General features: G+C 42.0%; 1 protein-coding gene across 1 annotated transcript in view; it reads right to left on the bottom strand.

Annotated features, from left to right (window-relative positions):
* Positions 1 to 2,710: 2,710 nt before the first annotated feature.
* LOC127570574 (receptor activity-modifying protein 3-like) overlaps positions 2,711 to 19,376 on the bottom strand; it is a 39,055-nt gene continuing 22,389 nt past the window's right edge. Inside the window, exon 4 of the mRNA XM_052016248.1 lies at positions 2,711 to 9,468. Within this exon, the coding sequence (XP_051872208.1) occupies positions 9,213 to 9,468 (256 nt within the window). The 3' untranslated portion in view covers positions 2,711 to 9,212. The remainder of the gene's footprint in view (positions 9,469 to 19,376) is intronic.

The raw sequence follows: 19,376 nt of genomic DNA, 5'->3' as shown, positions 1-19,376 counted from the left end.
TGCTTCACTTGGAAGGAATGTTTAGGTCAGTGATGAGAGAGGAGGCGAAGGGACAGGTGTTACACCTCCTACGGTTGCGGGGGAAAGTGCCAGGGGATGGGAGCGGTGAGTGGGAAGGGACAAGCAGACAAGGGAGTCATTAAGCCAGTTGTCCCTGTGAAAAGCAGGAAGGGTTGGGGGGGGGGGGGGGTGGAGGTAGTGGGAGAAGGGAAGGTGTGACTGGTGGCGGGGTCTCATTGGAGCTGGCAGAAATGGTGAAGGATGTTGCTTTGGATGTGGAAGACAATGGGGTGAAAGGCAAGGACCAAGGGAACTCTATCACTGTTCTGTTGGGGCAGTGGGTGGGTGGGAGCAGATATGCAGGAAATGGAGGAAGAGCATGTGAGGGCTCCATCAAACATGGCAAAGGGGAAAGCCATGTTTCAGGAAGAAGGACATCTCAGAAGACCTAGAGCTGAAGGCCTCGTCTTGAGAACAGGTGCGGAAGACAGAGATGTTGAGAAAAAGGGATGGCATCCTTACAGGAAGCAGGGTGGGAAGAGGTATCATTGAGATAGCTGTGGGAATTGGTGGGTTTCTGGAAAATGTCAGTGTGAGTCTATCTCCTGAGATGGAGGCTGAGAATTCCAGAAAAGGAAGAGATGTGTCAGAGATAGTCCAGGTGAATTTCAGGGCAGGGTTGAATTTGGTGGCTAAGGTGATGAAATTGATGAGTTCCAGGAAGCAGCACCGATGCAGTTGTTGATGTAATAGATAAAGAGTTGGGGGGGCGGGCTTGTGCCAGAATAGTCTTGGATCAAAGACTGTTCCACGAAGCCAACAAAAAGACAGGTGCAGCTAGGGCCGATGTGAGTGCTGATGTCTACCCCTCTGATCTTAGAAGGTAGGAGTCAAAGGGGAAGTTGTCAAAGGCAAGGACAAGCTCTACCAAGCAGATGAAAGTGTTAGTGGAGGCAAACCTTTTGGATCTTTGTTCAAGAAAGAAACAGAGGGCCCTAAGACCTTCCTGATGGGGAATGGAGGTGCGTAGAGACCGGATATCCATGGTAAAGATGAGCCAGATGGGATCAGGGAATTGGAAGGTATCAAAATGGTAGAGGGCATGTGAGGTTCCCAGATATAAGTGGGAAGGAATTGGACAAGGGGAGACAGGATGGAGTCTGGGTATGAAGACACGAGTTCAGTGCGGGCAAGAGTAGACAATGAGCCTACCAGGGCAGCCCTGTTTATGTTTCTTATGCAGGAGGAAGAAGAGGGCAATGCAGAGTTGCAGTACCATGAATTGGAGGGTGTAGAGGGGAGATCTCCTAATGTGATGAGATCTGTAATGGTCTGGGAGTCGGTGACCTAGTGCTCGTATGTGGGATCATGGTCCAGAGGGAGATGAGGTGGCAGAAAACTGGCATCTGGCCCTGCAAGGTAGAGATCAGTGCACCAGACTACAAAGGTACCCCTCTTGTCTGCAGGTTTGATGATGAGGTTGGGTCTGGTCTGAAGTGATTGGAGTGCTGCACATTCGGAGGGGGTAAGGTTGGAGTGGGTGAAGGGAGTGCAGAAGTGAAGGAGAGCAATGTAAATAATTAGAAATGCAAAGATCAAGAGAGGGTAAAAGGTCAGAAGGGAGAGTACAAGTGGAGGGGGAGTGCTACAAATGGAAGGAAGGATCATCAGTGGGGTGGGAGGGGGGGAGGCAGTGAAGATTCCTTGCTGAAAAAATAGCAGAAGAGTTCAACATTGTGTTAGGCCTGGAACTTATTGAGGTGCAACTATAGGGGTACAAAGGTGAGGCCCTGGCTGCGGACAGACCGCTCAAAGCGTTGGAGAGAGGATGTTGTTGTATGGTGAAGAATCAGCAGGGTTGGAGCTGGGGTGAGGTGTGGGGTCAGAGGAGGGGGAGTGAAGAGGCGGCTCAGGGAGGGTATTGGAGTGGGGATGAGAGGTGGTGAAAGGAGAGTGGGGAGGGGTCGGGGTAGTGCTGGGGCTCGGGTGAGTTATGGGATCAGCAGAGGATGGGACAATCAAGGTGAGATCAATGGGGCACAAAGGGAGGTGAGGTGAGGTGGAGTCAGAGAGTTGGGCAGGAGAGAGAGGAGGCCCTCACTGAGCATCAGAAGCCTGGAGCCAGGCAAGTTTTCGATCCTTAGTGCCCAACGGGAACCCAAAGACCACAAAGAATTCGATGCAGGTGGATAAGTGAATGGTAACGTATTTTCCATCCAGCCCTTCTGAAGAAAATGAAGTAGATGGAAAATGGATTAACATTTCACGGGAGGATACATATGCACTCATTGATGGACCGAATCTGAACTATATGTCTAATAGCCCTCGACCACCTTGACACAGGAGCTGCCTTTGTTATAGTAATGATAGCAGTATAATACTATTTACATGGTCAAGGGAGTAAGTAATTACATACTTCTCAGAACAATGTAGTACTTTACTGCTTGAACATGTTTCAATATAAACACAGTTGGAAACAAAATATGTGAACAGTTGGAAAGATATCCTATTTCACAATATATTGAATGGCAAGTTGTGCAACTGGGGAAAAAAACAATACCCCTCTCGACGTGAAATTTGGGTACTATTTCTTCTTAAAAATATCATACTTGGAATATTTATAACACTTTAAAACCACTTGAAATGAAAAATGCAAAATCTTTCATGTTTTCAACAATTCACATTTTATTCCAAAATTCCATTTTAAATAATAAAAAGCTGAACCAAGCCAAAGCTAGATTTTCACCATTCCATTGGACTACTTAAATTTGGGCAGTACTTTGAAATATTGAATATTAAGGATGCACAGCATCTCTTTTTACATTGTCCAGCTTTCTTATTAATTGCCAAATGCTAGGCTTCATTTCTGACCATTTATTATTTTACATACACAGAAGATAATATATACATAGATAATTTTCAAGCTTTCTTTTTAAGTTTTAATATGTTATGACCTTGAACATAATGTGCACTGTTTACACTTTATCACTTACTGGTGGTTTGTTTTGTGAACAGCGTTGTAATATATCTGAAAAATACTACTTTAATGATAATTACAAATAGACTTTTCCAAACTCTGCAAGTGGAGCAAAGCACCAGATGTTCCTGTGCTCTTTCTGAGGCAGGGGTGGAATTAAGAGATAAAGCAATGAAAATATCTTCAGCAATTTCTTGTTTTCAGGCAACTCATCATATTGTTGACACAAGAGACTGCAGATGCTGGAATTTGGAGCAACGCACAAAATGCTGGAGGAACTCAGTGGGTTAGGACTGTCGAGGGGAATGGAGAGTTGATGTTTCAGGTCGAGACCCTTCATCAGGACTGATAATTAAGGGTAAGCCACAAGTTCTGCCAGTCAAAGGAGGTTGTTAGTAAAGGAGAACAGGTTAGGTCTGGGTTTCAGAAAGAAACTGAGAGCCCCAAGGCCTTCCCGCCAGGGTATGCAAGGGTATAGGGCTGGACATCCATGGTGAAAATGAGACAGTGAGGGCCAGGGAACTGAAAGTTGTTGAAGTCACGAGGAGCATGCGAGTTGTCCCGGATGTAGGTGGGAAGTGACTGGACTGGGGGGACAAGATGGAGTCAAGGTATCAGGGGATGAGTTCAGTAGGGCAAGAGCAGGCAGAAACAATGGTCATACCAGTGCAGTCTTGTTTATGAACCTTAGGTTGGAGATAGAAACGGGCAGTGCGGGGTTGGGGAAATATCAGGTTGGAGGCTGTGGAGGGTGATCTCCAGAAGTAATGAGATCTGTGATGGTATTAGAGGCAGTGGTCTGATGATCATGGGTGGGGTCCTGGTCCAGGGGTAGATAAGCGGAGGTGTCCGCGAGCTGCCGTCTGGCCTCTGCAAAGTAGAGGTAAGTCTGCCAGACTACAACAGCACTGCCCTTGTCTGGGGGTTTGATAGCGAGGTTGGGATTGGTACGGAGAGAGGGGAGAGCAGTGCATTCAGAGGGGGTGAAGTTGGAGCGGGTGAGGGGAGTGGAAATGTCAGGACAGTTGATATTACATCGGCAGTTGGAAACAAAATGGTTGAGAGAGGGCAAAAGGTCAGAAGGAGGTGTCCAGGAGGAGGAGGGTTTGAGATGGGGGAAAGGGTCATAAGTGGGGGGGGGTGGAGAATGCTTGCCGGAAAAACAGGCATGGAGGCGGAGACAATGGAAGAAGGGCTCCACGTCATGGCAGGACATCAGAGGGGATGGTGAAAACATGGAAGGGGTTAGAGCTGGGCTCAGGTGTGGGATCAGAGAAGGACAGTGGGGTAGCGGGCTGAGGGGAGGTGAGGTGGTAGGAAGAAGGGGGCTCAGAGGAGCGAGGGGAGGAGCAAGGGAAGGGAGTAGTAGCATGATAAGAGTTGGGGGAAGAGCAGCAGGACCCAGCGGCAGCCTGGAGGCGGGTGAGCTTGCGATCCTTCGCGTACGCAAGGAAAGAACTGCCGGCTAAACACGTGAATCCAGCAGAGGACTAAGTGGAGGAGAGGTCCACGGCAAGTATTGGAAAAAGAGGCCTTGAGCTGTGGGAGAGAAAAAGGTACCAACTCATGACCGAGAGGGTAGCACATAGGATGCAGAGGGAGAAATATAGGGAGAAACAATGGATGGGGCAGAAATTCCTGAGATCCTGGCTGGGACTGACCTGGGCAGCCTGGGAAGGACAAGATAGTGGTGGAGACAAGTACTGAGGAAGGACACATGGTGCAGCACTGAGTCTGGGTGAGCACGTGGTCAAAGAGCAGGAGAGCAGCAGAAATCACAGCGGGGGAGCAGTGAGAAAGGGTCTCACAGAACCCCCATCAAACAGTGGGTGAAAATTTCTTCAAAGTGGGCATACCTTGAAGAGACTTCGCAGTGAAGCAGCAAAATGGAGCCACAAGGGACTGCAGATGAAGGTTCTCGACCCGAACATCATCTGTCCATTTCCCTCCATAGATGCTTCCTGACCCGCTGAGTTCCTCTGGCATTTTGTGTGTTCATCATGTTGTTGAGTCTATTGACAAAATTGAGGCTGGGAAGACCACTTCCAGTAGCTTTTTGGATTTTCATATTTCCTTACAACATAGATGCATTGAGTCTACAATGTATCTCACAGCAATCCTATCAGTCCCATTGTCCTACTTATTTCCCTGTAACCCATTCTTTCACACCAGATAAAGGGTCTTGATCCAAAATGTCGACTGTCCATTTCCCTCCACAGATATGGCCTGACCTGCTGAGTTCCTCCAGCAGCTTGTTTTTTTTTTGTCCCATTAATTCCCTGCTGATTCTCCCATCAGTTACCTACACCGGGGGTAGTTTACAGTAGCCAATTAACCTAACAACCAGTATGTTTTGCGGATGTGGGAGGAAACCAACACACCTGTGGAAACCCATGCAATTACATGGAGAACATGCAAACTCCAAACATGCATGACATTAAGTTGCGTAGACGATGAGAACACAAGGTTCGACTCTGCCTGTGCTGTGTTAGTTGATTTCAATCATTGCAGAGATCTGGGTGACCTCATCAGCCTCAATTCCCATGGATAAGAAATGGAAGAATCAGCCACTGTTCTTGGTCCTGGTTGCTATCCACTATTTTCTGTCAGGGTATTGTCCCATCATCAGTTAAGGGCAAAAGTGATCTAAGCTGTGATGTTTCCCTTGTGAGTTGCCATCTGATGCTCATTCTCTAAATGGGTATATGAAGAAATACCAATTGGATGAGAAACTGGTGGACTGATGACAGTTCTGGAACTATACATTGCCTTCAGATATATATAAAAAAAATAAAAAATAAGAGCTTGATGGTGATAGATTGAACTTGATTGTGCCACAGGAACAAGCTTGTTGAGTATAAACTGATTGTAGCAACAAATAATGGAATCTGGTGTGGGTTCTGACCTCAGACATGCCATAACGAAAGGATTTTGGATATAGCTTAGATGTTTCATGTAGAGGAGGTTGACTGCAAATGGCAATCATGAGCTTGACTATACGTATATGGCTTCTTATGGTCAACTACAGGTGAACCTTACTAAAGACCTGTTCTTTTTTGTTTCCAAGCATCCTGCATTTAGATTGTACATAAAATGGAAATGGTGAAGATACCAACACTCATCAGTATATACATTTAGTGAAATGAGTCCATCACCACTTAGCAGTGTTATTCTGTTAAAGACTACCTCAAAAGCTCTTTTATTGTCAGCCACAAGGAAGGATTGAAGTCAGCACAGCCCACCCTCTCCCAAATGGAACTCCTCTTCCCCTTGAAAGTATCAAGTCAGTTCTGCCTCTGACAAAATATTTTATGTCAAGATTGAAGTGGATTTTATCCCACTACTATCTTTGGGACTTCTACAGTAATGTGATACATTTACATTTTCTTGTTTGCAATGAAAGAGAGGCCAGAACCCAGCAATGGAGGAATGCATAACCACTGCAGAATTCGTAGATACATTACAATGTTGTTCATGCTGTGGATTCAAACTACTGTCAACAGCCATCATCAATCTCTGTTGAATTGAAACTTAACATTCTCATTCAGGAACAATAGAAATATTCTCAAGCATAATTTCAGTAGAGACTGGAGTACCACCAGCAGAGGTCCAGAAACAGGTGATTTATGAAGGGGATGAAGTGAGGGTCAACTAATAAAGGATAGGGAAGAAATAATTTTAGTCATGGAGGACACACAGAAGTCTCTTTCCAACTTCTCCACGACTATAACTTAAGTGAGAGTCATAAAGATGGCTGTTGTCAAATTCCCTTACCAAGTCAAGAAAATATATCTTTAACAATAATACATGCAACATATTTTGCTGTTGCCAAGATCAGAAAGTAGCACTGAATTATAATGGTAGTCCAATGTCATACATCATCTTGTTCTGTGCAACTTGGATAATTAGACATAGAAGCCAGTCAGTCCATTCTCCATGGTCAGTGAGAATTTAAAATAGTTGTTTCTTTAAAATAGAAAATAAGCTAATTCTGTTTTCGATATTTAAGGATTTCTAATCCAATATGGACTGAAGTATATTTAAATAATATTATAATGAATATTAAAAATATATTATTCTTAGGTATATTATGTTGATCTAATCTGTGGGTATTACTTTTTGAAGAAGGGAGCTTTTTGCCAAACTATGTCTTTGGAGTGGAGCACGAGAGACTCTGGCCTTCCTTCTTAATAAACCTCTGTGTCCTACTCCAAGTCAGCACAGATGGGAAAATCAAATAAAACTTAATTAATATGTCCTCACAAATAGGTATAAATGTTATTTTCCACCATTACGGATACATTTTATGACCCAAATGGTTTAAAATTTGGGACAAAAACATATAAGACCTCTTCAAAATTTTGTAAGCAGCAACCAATTTTCTCACTCATAGGACATGCATTTTTGTTTTACATGGAAGTTAGAAGCATCAAAAACCCTTGGCCCTTTGATGAAATTCCATTGCAATCATGATAGCAAGTTCAGCAGGAAATTGAAAATTAGGTGAAGTCCTTGATATTTGGGGTTCTAACCATTCCCTGATGTTTCTTATAGTCTTTATGGGATGGTAGTTCCTCCTGTTGTCTTAAACAGGAATACTGATGTAGTAGGGTAGGACCAGAGTCAGACCAGGGACTCCTTCATTGGAAGAATTCCTACATCCCAGCTGTTGTGTAAGATCCATCACTGGCAGGTCCTATCTTCTGAATGGCAGCAGTGCAGCTTGGATTATGAGAAATCTCAGTCTCCTTACAAAGGATCTGGCTGTTTGTGCAGCAATACGCAGCCTCCATTAGAAGGCAAGTACCCAAGAAGCACTCGAATGGCAGATATGTCCAATCAGAGCCATTTAAATTGGGTAACCTCTTTTATATATAATGAAGAAATCAACAGCAAAAATTACAGGTGGGTGGATTGAGAAACACTTCCTTGGTGGGTACTGATGATTTCTTTTTACAATCTTTTCCAAAGATGTCCATTCTATCTTGTTCACATGTGTTCCTTGTAACTTGCCATAATGGAGATTTTAGTAAGTTACAGATTTCGTTCATTAGACTCCTTGAGGTTCAGCTTTTTGTGTTGTTTCTACAGTAGGGTCCACAATTTCAACACACTTCTGCTGTCAGCCAATGACTTGAGTAACTAAGATCATTGAACCATAGTTTTCCGGGCAAATGCTGTTCATAAAAAAAAGCCTTACAAGTTGTTATGGTAATCACTAAACATGTCAACTCACTTGTTTTGAAGTTGCGTGAAGTTTGGGTGTCAGGGACTTGCCAAAAAGGCGTGTTTTAGCTTTAAGTGGAACACACTAATTTCCTGCCATTGTTTGACGAGGTCATCTGTTTAAAATATATACAAACTGGTGTATGTCATTTCAGACAGAAAATAGGACATCACTCAGCAACCTTCACATCTACTTGTATCACAGCGATCTCAGACTGGGCTGAAGCTATTGTATTCTGACAATTGTTCATTTTATGGTAACAATTATCCAGTTTGTAATGTCTGTTTAATACAAAGTTCCTAGTGGCATCACAATTTATTCTTGATCATTTTTCTTCCACACAAAATACACTGGGAGGGGATGAGCAGCATATTTAGTTTTAAGTCATAAAAAAGAGTTTAGGAAATGCAGAGGTCTAGTCTGTTCCCGTACCACTCCTGATGAAATTATAGTCGTCGCATTTCCTTTCATTCTTCTCCTTTGCAGGAAGCACTCTCAACATCCTTCCTGGTGCTTGCTCCACACCCAGTAACTCCAAGAAGTTATCCTATGGTGGATTGGGAAAGGTTTCTTCAACAAGTGCTAGAAACTTCTTCATACAATTATCTCAAAAAAATGTTCCTCCTGACTTGTTTACTGTAATGGAGATCTCAGCTAATTACGAGTGTCATTCATGATGCTGACTAGAGAATGTAATTTGTTGGACTGTGAGTCACTTGAATGTGCACAATGCCTGAAGCATGTACACGGGAGTCTATGGTGGAGGGGGTGGGTCAATTCTTGATTTTTCTGTAAACCAGACACAGTTGATTCCCCAGTAGGGTTCATAGTTTTAACACATATTTGTTGCAGGCCAATGATTTTATAGTTCTGTGATCATCACTGGCCCTTGTCCTCTTCCAAATGTAGTTAATGAATATTGATCGACACATTGTCAGTGCAATCGACTTAAATCACATTAACGTAAAGTAACAGCTTCGTATTGCAGTGCAATATTCTTCCTTAAGTCTACACCAGTATATCACTCCTCTTACTGCACCACACCACCACAGCTATCATTACAATAGTTAGACAGATAGGTACTGTAATGAGGATAAAGAGAATGTCGTCAGGTGGGTCCTGAAAAATTATAATTTCCGAAGTACAGTTTGAAAAAAATAATTTGTGAATATTAATTACATATTTTTCCACTTGTGGATTCGGCCAGTAGCAATAAACACTTTCTGTTGAAAACTCCGTGCAGAACGAGAATGTACTGTAATAGCTGAAAAAGTAAACACAGAGTTAATTAACATACATAGTTTGCAAAGTAACATGTTGAACAAGTTAGCTTTTTTAAGCTTTATTATGATTTAATAGAAGCTAAACAGCCATCTACACTGAATGGGCAATAATTATACCTATTATATAGCCCAGTTGATTACAGAATGGAACTCAAGTGAGTTTGAGAACAGGCAAGATATATATTCCACTCACATATATGCAGTGAAAATGAAAATTAAATTCCAGCTTAAAATTAACATTTTTGAATTGCTTTTGACCCTAACACATTCTCAAAACATGGGAATTTCTTTTTCAGCCTTTATATTTCTATCATCCCAGAATCTATTCATTTTTAAATTCTAGGCTTGACATTGCCTAACCTCACTTTACTAGGACCAAGAAATGTGATCACATAGCACTGTTTATTCAGCATTATACAACTGAAAATTGACTTTACCTGAAGTGAAATAGAATACAGGCAAGCCCCACATTACAGCCGTTCGGGTAACGGAAGTTTGCTCCAATGGAAGTCTCAAATCACTACCCAAATACAGAATAATATTCACTCTTACAGAGTTTATGTGAAAAAAATAAACTTTTTTTCAATTTGTTTATCTTGATGCATGTGCAGATGATGTGGCTTTGCATTATGGAAAATTGCGATATGGACCATTTTCTAGGAATGGAACCCCCCTCATAATGTGGGGGTTGCCTGTAACAATGTTCCTGGTCACATTGCACTATTCCTGAAATTCAACAGGTACTTCTTAAAATGATTCATACATGTAAATCTGACATGATTTCCTTGTCAGTTACACACAAGTTGACATAATTCCCCTTGCAAAACTCCTTTTTTAAGAGCTGGGGGAGAAAATGTCCCAGTAGTGATCACAATCGTGCAATCTTGTAACAATTAGTTTCTAATACTGCAGATAACATAACTGGCACATGACCCCACTATTTTTAGAAATCAACAAACTGCAGATGCTGGAAATCTAAAATGACAACAGGAAATGCTGGAAAACACTCAGCCAGTGCAGGCAGCATCTGAGTAAAGAGAAAGGAATTGTAACATTTCAGACTGTATCAAATACCTGAATGTTGCAGTTCGATGGAAGGGACTTTGGCCTGAAACATTAACTATTTCTCTTTCCACTAATGCTGTCTGGCCCACTGAGTGTTTTCAGCATTTCCTGGTCTTAATACCTCCTTTTGCATTCAATTTCCCCAAGCAATAAATGGCAACATTCTAAAGTTAGCTTTCCCACTTACTCGCTGAGCCTATATTATAGTCTTTTGTCAATTGTGTACAGATCCCACCCCCCCCCCCAGCTTACAAACACCTGATTTATGTACAGCCCGTACATATAAACAAGCATTGGGAGACAGGCAGGATGGATTTGCCGGCTACTGCCGGTCTGCAGACATCTTCTGCCGCGTGAGAACTCAGCTCACAGTTCTGACTTTCGAACTGTTCAGGTTACGAACAGTTCACAGGAACAGAACCCTGCCGTAACCTGGGGACAGCCTGTACTAAGAAAACCAGATCCCTTTGCTTCTCAGAACTCTACCATCTCTTGCTATTTAGAAATTCTTTTTATATTTCCTGTCAAAATGGACAATTTCGTATTTTCCCACATTAGCTTCCAGTTGCCAGAAGGAAGAGGAGGCTGAAAAGTTACAGCGGTGGAATGTAGTTACAGGTCTTCCCACTGAAGGTGTCAGAGCTGCACAGCAACCTCCTTGATAAGCTAGGCACCGTTGAGGCACCGAGGGATGAGCCCACAGTAAGCCTGAACTTGTAGACATGCTCAGGTAATTGAGCTCCCTGGCATTTGTTCCCTTTAGCATGCTTTCTTTGAAGCCTACTCATTCACAATTTACTACATTATTAGAAAATATTTTCTACATTTCTAGTGTACATTGCTGGATCTGGGATTTTAGGGCTTAGTGCATTTACATATTTACAGTAAATATTAAAGTTTGGAAAAAATATATAATGAAGATTAAAAAATAAATGTAGGGCAGATTTTGGGAAAAATGTTCCCCTTTCTGTCAAATGTAGAAAATGCACTTCTGTCTCCAGTTCTTTCATCTGTTGTGTCTTACTCCTTCCATGTCATTCTGCCCCTCCCTTCCCCCCATGTATCTTCTGTGACTACTTTCTCCCTACATTTGTATAAGAGGTTCTTTTATTGATATGCATTGTGGAGTAGACATCAGGAAAGGAAGCAATGCATACCACATTGAAGTGAATATCTGGGATTGGAAGCAAGAAGAGATCATGAGATAATGTGACACAAAAAGGAACTCTGAATCAAACTGTGAAGATGATGTGTTGAGGGGACTCTGTCGACAAGAACTGAGGAAGTGTTTTCTAAGAGCAGAGGGGGTTGGAAGCTTCTGGTTTGGAGGAGTACATAGTGCTGCCTGTAGGGTTATAGGGAGTTGGGAGCAGAGAATATAACTGAAGGTTTAGGTGCAGTTGAGTGTTCTGGAAGAGAGGAACATTAATATCTGTGGTCAAGAACTTGGAATGTGGAATTCTGGAATATTGACAGATCACTGGGGGAGTCTGGGAATATGTGGCTTGTGGTTAGGGTGCAGTGGTGGGTCTAAGACTGACTTGGTGCACAGTAGAAATGCTGTCTGCACTAAACCGTAATTCTGGATCTGGTCCACCAAAGGAGAGAAAGGACTACAGGTGATGTGATTGCAAGCACTTGGGAGGTGGTTTATACAGAGTGGAGAACTAAGACTTTATCTGGGTAGGCTCCAGTGATCTCAGTCAAAGCAGGCCAAAGCTGTTGATTACAAATGCCATCAGAAAAAGCTAAAGGAGCAAGCCAACAGGAGGCTTTTCAAGCAAGGCAGAGGTTTCATCTTTGAGCAGGATATGACACCAGAAAGACTCTTTCAGGTACATGGATAGGAAAGGTTTAGTGGGATATGGGCTAAATGCTGGCAAATGGGACTAGCTCAGGTAGGCACCTTGCTCAGCATGACAAGTTGGGCCTAAGGGGCTGTTTCCATGCTGTATGATTCTGTGACTCCATGACTCTATAGAACAAAGCATGAAGAACATGTACTTATTGCTATTTTTACAGTTCATGGAAGTAGTTGACAAGCTTTTAGGGTCTGTGTAGTTTTGATTGATAAGTGCAAAGATGGGATCAAAAGGCATGGAAAAATTCCATTTTGGTCTATAGACTTCCTGTTGCAACCAAATGTGTGTGCTAATGACTGCCTCATGCAGAAGAACATAAGAAAATAGGAGCAGGACTTCCCCCTACCGCCATTCAATATGATTATGGCTGCTCTGCCCCAAGCCTCTACTCCTCTTCTGTGCCAGTTCCCCATGATCTTCACTTCCCTGAACTTTCAAAGAGCTGTCTAGCTCTTATTTAAATATCCCAAAAGATCTAGCCTCCACAACAGCAGAGAATTCCAGAGATTCAACACTCTCTGAGTGTTCTGCGAGAAGAAGTTCCGCGCACCTCACTTTTAAAAATTGCCCCCTTATGGATATTTGATGCAAATGGAGAGATATTTGATTGAAATATAAAAGACCCTGAGAGATCTTGACAGGGTAGATCAGAAAAGGATGTTTCCACCGGTCAATGTTTAAAAATAATAGGTGGTCAATGTTTAAAAATAATAGGTGGTCAATGTTTAAAAATAATAGGTGGCCCATTTAAAACAGAGTTGAAGTATTTTCTCTCAGAGGATTCTGAGTGTTTGGAACTCTTTTTCTCAAAAGAAGGTAGGAGGGTACTTGAATATTTTTAAGGTAGAGGTAGATAGGTAAGCAGGGCTTGAAAGGTTACTTGAAGGAGGTAGAAATGTGAGGTTGAGGTTACAATCAGATCAACTATGATCTTATTAAATAGGGGAGCAGGCTTGAAATATTGGGTGGCCTACTCCTGTTTCTAATTCACATGTTTATGTTTTCACCACAATGCCACATAACATTTTGAAACCTATTTGATCATCAAAAGAGATGTGGAGATACTAGTCCTTTCTTATTCTTAAAATGTGCAGGTTTTATTCATATGGCTGTCCAGGCAACTGACTCCACACCCCTTCTGACTAATGTTTCCTCATTGTTTCCTGCACTATCCAGGAGTTTCGATATTGATTCCAAACATGTTGCTCTGGATGCACACCACAAAAATTCTCTTACGCAGTGGAATCTACAATTAACCTTTATTAAAATAAAATCTTGTTCCACCAGTGACACCCTTCCAAAACTTCTGGGGTCTCTATGCACTTGACAGAAAATTGCTGGAATCTTAGCTGGTTCTTTTAATTTATTCAGCCAGATGCACTGGGTATTTAGTGCAAAGACACTCTATTGAACATCCAGATGATTCTTCCCTCAAGATGTACCCACTGGACCAAATTTGTCTTGCTTCTTGCAGCACTACAGGTGGAGAGGCAGGTGTCATTTCAGGAAGACAGAAGAGGTGGCATACGCTTGAATCTGGAGCAAAAACAAACTGCTGGAGGAACTCGGTGGGTCGAGCAGCAGTGGGGGGGAGGAATTGTTGACGTTTCAGATCGAGACCCTGCATCAGATCACATCAACAATCCCTCTCCCCACACAGATGCTGCTCAACCCACTGAGTTCCTCCAGCAGTTTGTTTCTTAAGTCACAGGAAGCCTTCATAGTGGAGTAGTGGTTTATGTCTGTAAACAGCTTTCCTTCAGTCCCATCGGAAATGAGTTCAATACAGTCTTTAACTTGAATTTTCAGACACTTTGTAATCATTATTATGATAAGATGACATAAAGGAAAACCTTACAAGTATATTTTCAATAATTTACCTATAGATGCATTTCCAGTTAGATTACTTAATTATATAATTTCAGTATATCACAATGTTCAGAATTTAAAATGTTCTGCTCCTCAATGTAAAATATTAAAAGGCTCAAAAAACTGCATGATTTTGAATACTCTGCAAGATTACAATGTAAAGATATTTAATACATTATTACCACCTTATCTTTTTATATTATTTAATAAAGATAAAAATGTGTAATCAATTTCCTTCATCATAAAGTCATTTATCCCGGCATATGGTCTGCCAAGTAAAATTTTCCATGTCACTGCAAATGTACAAATTTAATATTAGGCATGAAAGTAAAAGAAGTAAAAAGCAGCTGCAGCTGTGCTCCAAAATTTCATCCCTGTTCCTACTGGATCCCATAAACAGTTATATTAGGGGTGAAAGCTTTACTAGATCCTAAGTCTAAACACAATGGGAATGTGCAAGTGTACAGTTGGGTGAATGTTCTGGTGTGCACAATAATGTCAGCCTCATACATTAATCTCTGAGCATGTGTGTGAATCCAGCCCAAAGGGCTGTATTGTAATCATTTCTCATTGCCTCTGAAGGATATAAATAGACAAATTGGCAAATATCTGGCAAATGGAGTGTAGTATGGGAAAATGTAAAATTGTCCATTTTGCTGGAAAAATAAAAAAAGGATTTTAAAATGATGAATGTTTGCAGAGCTCTGAGATGCAGAAGGATCTGGGTGTTCTACAGCAAGATTCTCAATAGACGAATGCAGGTTCAGCAAATAATTAGGAAAGCTAACAGAATGTTATCATCCATTGCTTAGGGAATTGAATACAAAAATAGGGTGACTTTGCTTCATATACATAAGGCATTGATGAAATCACGTCTGGAGTGATGTATGCAGCATTGGTCTCCTTATTTAAGGAAGCTTGTTAATATGCTGGAAGCAGTTTACAGAAGGCTCACTAGACTAATATCTAAAATGAGTGGATCGGCTTATGATGAGACAGTTTAAGAGAGTGAGAAGGGATGATTGAAACATGCAAGATCCTGAGGAATCTTTTCAGGGTGGATGTGGAGAGAATGTTTCCTCATGTGAGAGAATCTAGACCTAGGAGTTCCTGTTTAAAAATAAGGGGTCGCCCATTTATTGATATTGGTTTATATTGTCACTTGTACAGAGGTACAGTGAAAAACTTGTCTTGCATACCGATTGTACAGATCAATTCATTACATAGTGCAGTTACATTGAGTTAGTACAGAGTGCATTGAGGTAGTACAGGTAAAACAATAACAGTACAGAAAAAAGTGTCACAGCAACAGAGAAAGTGCAGTGCAGGTAGACAATAAGGTGCAAGGTCACAACAAGGTAGATTGTGAGGTCAAGAGTCCATCTCATCATATAAGGGAACCGTCCAATAGTCTTATCACAGTGGGACAAAAAAATTCTTGGAATATCATGAAACTTTGGTATACTCTGTATCCATGGGAAGTGGAAGCATAGTTTTTGAATATTTTGAAGGCAAAGACAGATGGATGCTTGAAAAGTTAACCATGGGTAGACTGGAGTGCAGAACTGAGTTTACAATCAGAACAGCCGTGATCTTATTAAATGGCAGAGCAGGTTTGACGAGCCGAGTTGCCTCTTTCTGCTCCAAATTGTATGTTCAAGTGATCTCCATCATATTTTGCAGACTAAATTACACATTTAGGTAAAGATAATAATGACTGTTAAAAACTACAGGCAGGAATTAATGTCATATTATTAACTAATATTTCAAAAATTTAACACAGAGGAATTTCAACAGATCTATTTGCTTTATGGCTTCTACAGTATGTAATGAGTTTATGTGGTTATGCTTTGCATCTATCTGAATCACAAGATGTCCATAATTTAGCCCAATTTTTTATGGCACTATATTGGCATATCACTCAAAATAGCCACAAAAAGAGTGGTGTGAAAGGGAAGATGTTATGCTGGAGCAGTACAGAGTGGTATTCTGAAGTAATGATTCAAGTACAGTGGATCAAAAAATCCAAAGGCACATGCGCCTACGTAAACAGGCTATCCCTACCCTGGGCTTCAGTCACTAATCTGCAAAAGAGATTCCTTGATTTGTGCGGCACAGTAGTGTAGTGGTTAGCGTAACACTATTACAGCGCCAGCGACCTGGGTTCAATTCCCACCGCTGTCTGTAAGGAGTTTGTACGTTTTCCCCGTGTTTCTGTGTGGGTTTCTTCCAGGTGCTCCGGTTTCCTCCCACGTTCCAAAGACATACAAGAAAATTCAACACTGAGATTTTTTGACTACAAGGGATGCAGGTTATGGAGACTAGGCAAGAAAATGTGGAGGCCAAAGTTCAGCTCAGTCATGTTCTTACTGAATGGCGATACAGGCTTGAGGGGCAATTGTCTGCTCCTAAACCTGTATCATCTTATGAGCCAGTATACTTGGTCTCAACTGACACACCACATGTGCATGTACCAGGAACATGGGAATTCCCAACATCAGGAAACTCCAGCCCAATAAGCCCACATGAAATTCAAAGCTTGGGCCAAGGCCAGACATACTCATGGTCAAGCCTTTATTTATAGATTTTCTGCCTCAATGCATTAGGGGACAGCAGTTTTCAAACTCCCATCTTAAGATAAAGATGGCTGAGATACTCCCAACCATCTTTATCTTCATCAGTGTGGCTCTATCAGCAACAATTGTATCTCTCAGGCAAAAGGTAGTTTGAGACCTGCAGCAGGGAACTGAACACATAAACTAAGATAACCATAAGCCCATAAAACCATAAGGTATAGGAGCAGAATTAGACTATTCAGCCCATCAAGTCTGCTCCGCCATTCGATCATGGCTGATTTTTTTGTTCTCAGTCTTCAGTGTTGAGAGAACTAACACTACCGCTAAACACTAACACTTCAGTGGAATTCTGAAAAGGGCATACATCATTAAGATGCCATCCTCTGCCAGTTCCAACAGGTATCAAAGATTCCAGAGAGCTATTCACAGACCAGAAAACAAATGTGTGTCACCACTCAAAATTTGGTCACAAGACCCAAAGTTATTGTGCACTCTGAGAAGGAATTTAATCAAGAATACAATTAAGTACGGCTATACAGGTTGCTGAGGACTACATTTGTTCTAGGTCCTCCCTGCGCATGATGTACATGCACAAAGGCGTCTAAAAATTCACAATGACGCTACTGGGACAAGTCACCCACCATTGGCAAGGGCCATTCAAATACATAAAGGGTGAGGTCTGTTCCTGAACTACTTACAGAGGATCTGTCTAATCTGGTCCATGACCACTGAGTCCTGTGCGAGGCAAGGATCTTCCTTCTAGTATGTCAACTGTAAGATTTTACTTACCCCTTGCTCCTGCCACGTGCTTTTGCCATAACTGTTATCCCAGTTCCCCACTACTTCACCCAGCACATTCGCAAACAGCTACCAATCTACCACCACAGGCTAATGTGACCTCAACTCCCCAATGCATCCCTGCCAAAAGTCAAGCATCTTTCCTGATGCCCACACCTGATCCTCAAAATCCTGATGCCTCTTGAATCAATGTCTGACCCTTCTTAAATCTCCCACCACCCCTGTCTCTCAACCACACCACCTGCAAACTATGATCCATGAGCTCCCACTTTTCCACAGCTGCTCTGCTACTTCCATCACCAAAGCTACTGTGGAAGTGCAAGTCAAATGTACTGTGTATGATACTGTGGGCCATATGTGTGGTACAGTACAGTTGTTGGGCACTTCTCAAAGCACTTTATGAGGAACAGAGCAATTTCCAGGCCAAGATCTTCATTGCAGCAAGCACCCCTTTAAAGCCAATAGTATAGATATAGGCCCTCTAGGGAAAACAGCAATGACCATACATTTCATGTGTGGGCCAGTGCTGGGAAACCTTAACTAACTGTGCACAAAACCCTCTTCTCTGCATTGTGATGCTTTAAAAGAAGTCCTGGTCACCAATCATGATGGTGGGTGCAAGGGGGAGGTTGCAGGAGAGAGAGGGGGAGAGAGAGAGAGAGTGAGAGAGAGAGATGAGGTGTGTAGGGGGAAGGACCAAGTGTCAGGGAGCAGAGGAAAATGAGGATCTTGAGAATCAGATCTGGGCATTAGGACAGTTTAAGTCAAGATCTGGCTGAGGTGGTTTTTGGGATTAAGGTCAGGTCAGTGTATAATGTTAATGGGCCCAAGGAAGATCCCAAGCAACAGGCAAGTACAGAACTTAATGGGGAGTTCATTCCAAGTGCCAGAGTTCATGGCCTCAGATCTACTCTGCTTCAGGAGTCAGTTTTCACATTCTAAACAAGAGAAGCAGTCAGTTTTCACATTTGTAGTCCTGTGTGAGTGCCCCAAATTTACAACAGACCACATGTATGTGACTGGATTTAGCTGCTGAGACACCCAAATATGCAATGTGTGCTAAAATACATTAAGCGCCAGTTGTTTTCAACAGTTCGCTTTAGAATTAAAATCTTGGTGTACATAAACATGGTATGGTGTAGTGGAATTTCTAGGCTAGTTACTTTTGATCATTTCCGCATTAAAAATGTATTTTCATTATAAAAGGATGCCCATAATGTTATGCCTCTTCTATTTTTTAAGTTGCGCAAAATCGTCATCCCTAAATACATAGACACACAAAAGACTGCAGATGCTGGAATCTGGAGCAATGCACAAGATGCTGGAAGAACTCAGTGGGTCAGGCAGCATCTGCAGAAGGAAATGGACAGTCGACATTTTGGGTCAAGACCTTTCATCCAGTCCAGATTAAGTTGACTGTCCATTTCCCTCCATAGATGCTGCCTGACCCACTGAGTTCCTCCAGCATCTTGCGTGTTTTTTCCCCAAGTACCTCTCTTCATCTATTATCAGTACTGCTTCATGATAGGCTGATAAAATACGCATTTAGAGTTTTAGTTTCCTGAGTGGAAGTGTTCTGCCACAGTAAGGCACCTCCTTCAATAGCTCAAGTGTCAATTACAGAAAGTTCCATCTCACCAGCAACTGGAAATGCTGTGTGTAAAATAGACAGTTCCAAATCTTGGTGGAAATTTTATTTTGCACTGTGTCTGTTTTTTG

The sequence above is a fragment of the Pristis pectinata genome, chromosome 5 (genome assembly GCF_009764475.1).
Source record: "Pristis pectinata isolate sPriPec2 chromosome 5, sPriPec2.1.pri, whole genome shotgun sequence".
Taxonomy (NCBI): Eukaryota; Metazoa; Chordata; class Chondrichthyes; order Rhinopristiformes; family Pristidae; genus Pristis; species Pristis pectinata.
This window is presented reverse-complemented; position numbering and strand designations above follow the sequence as displayed.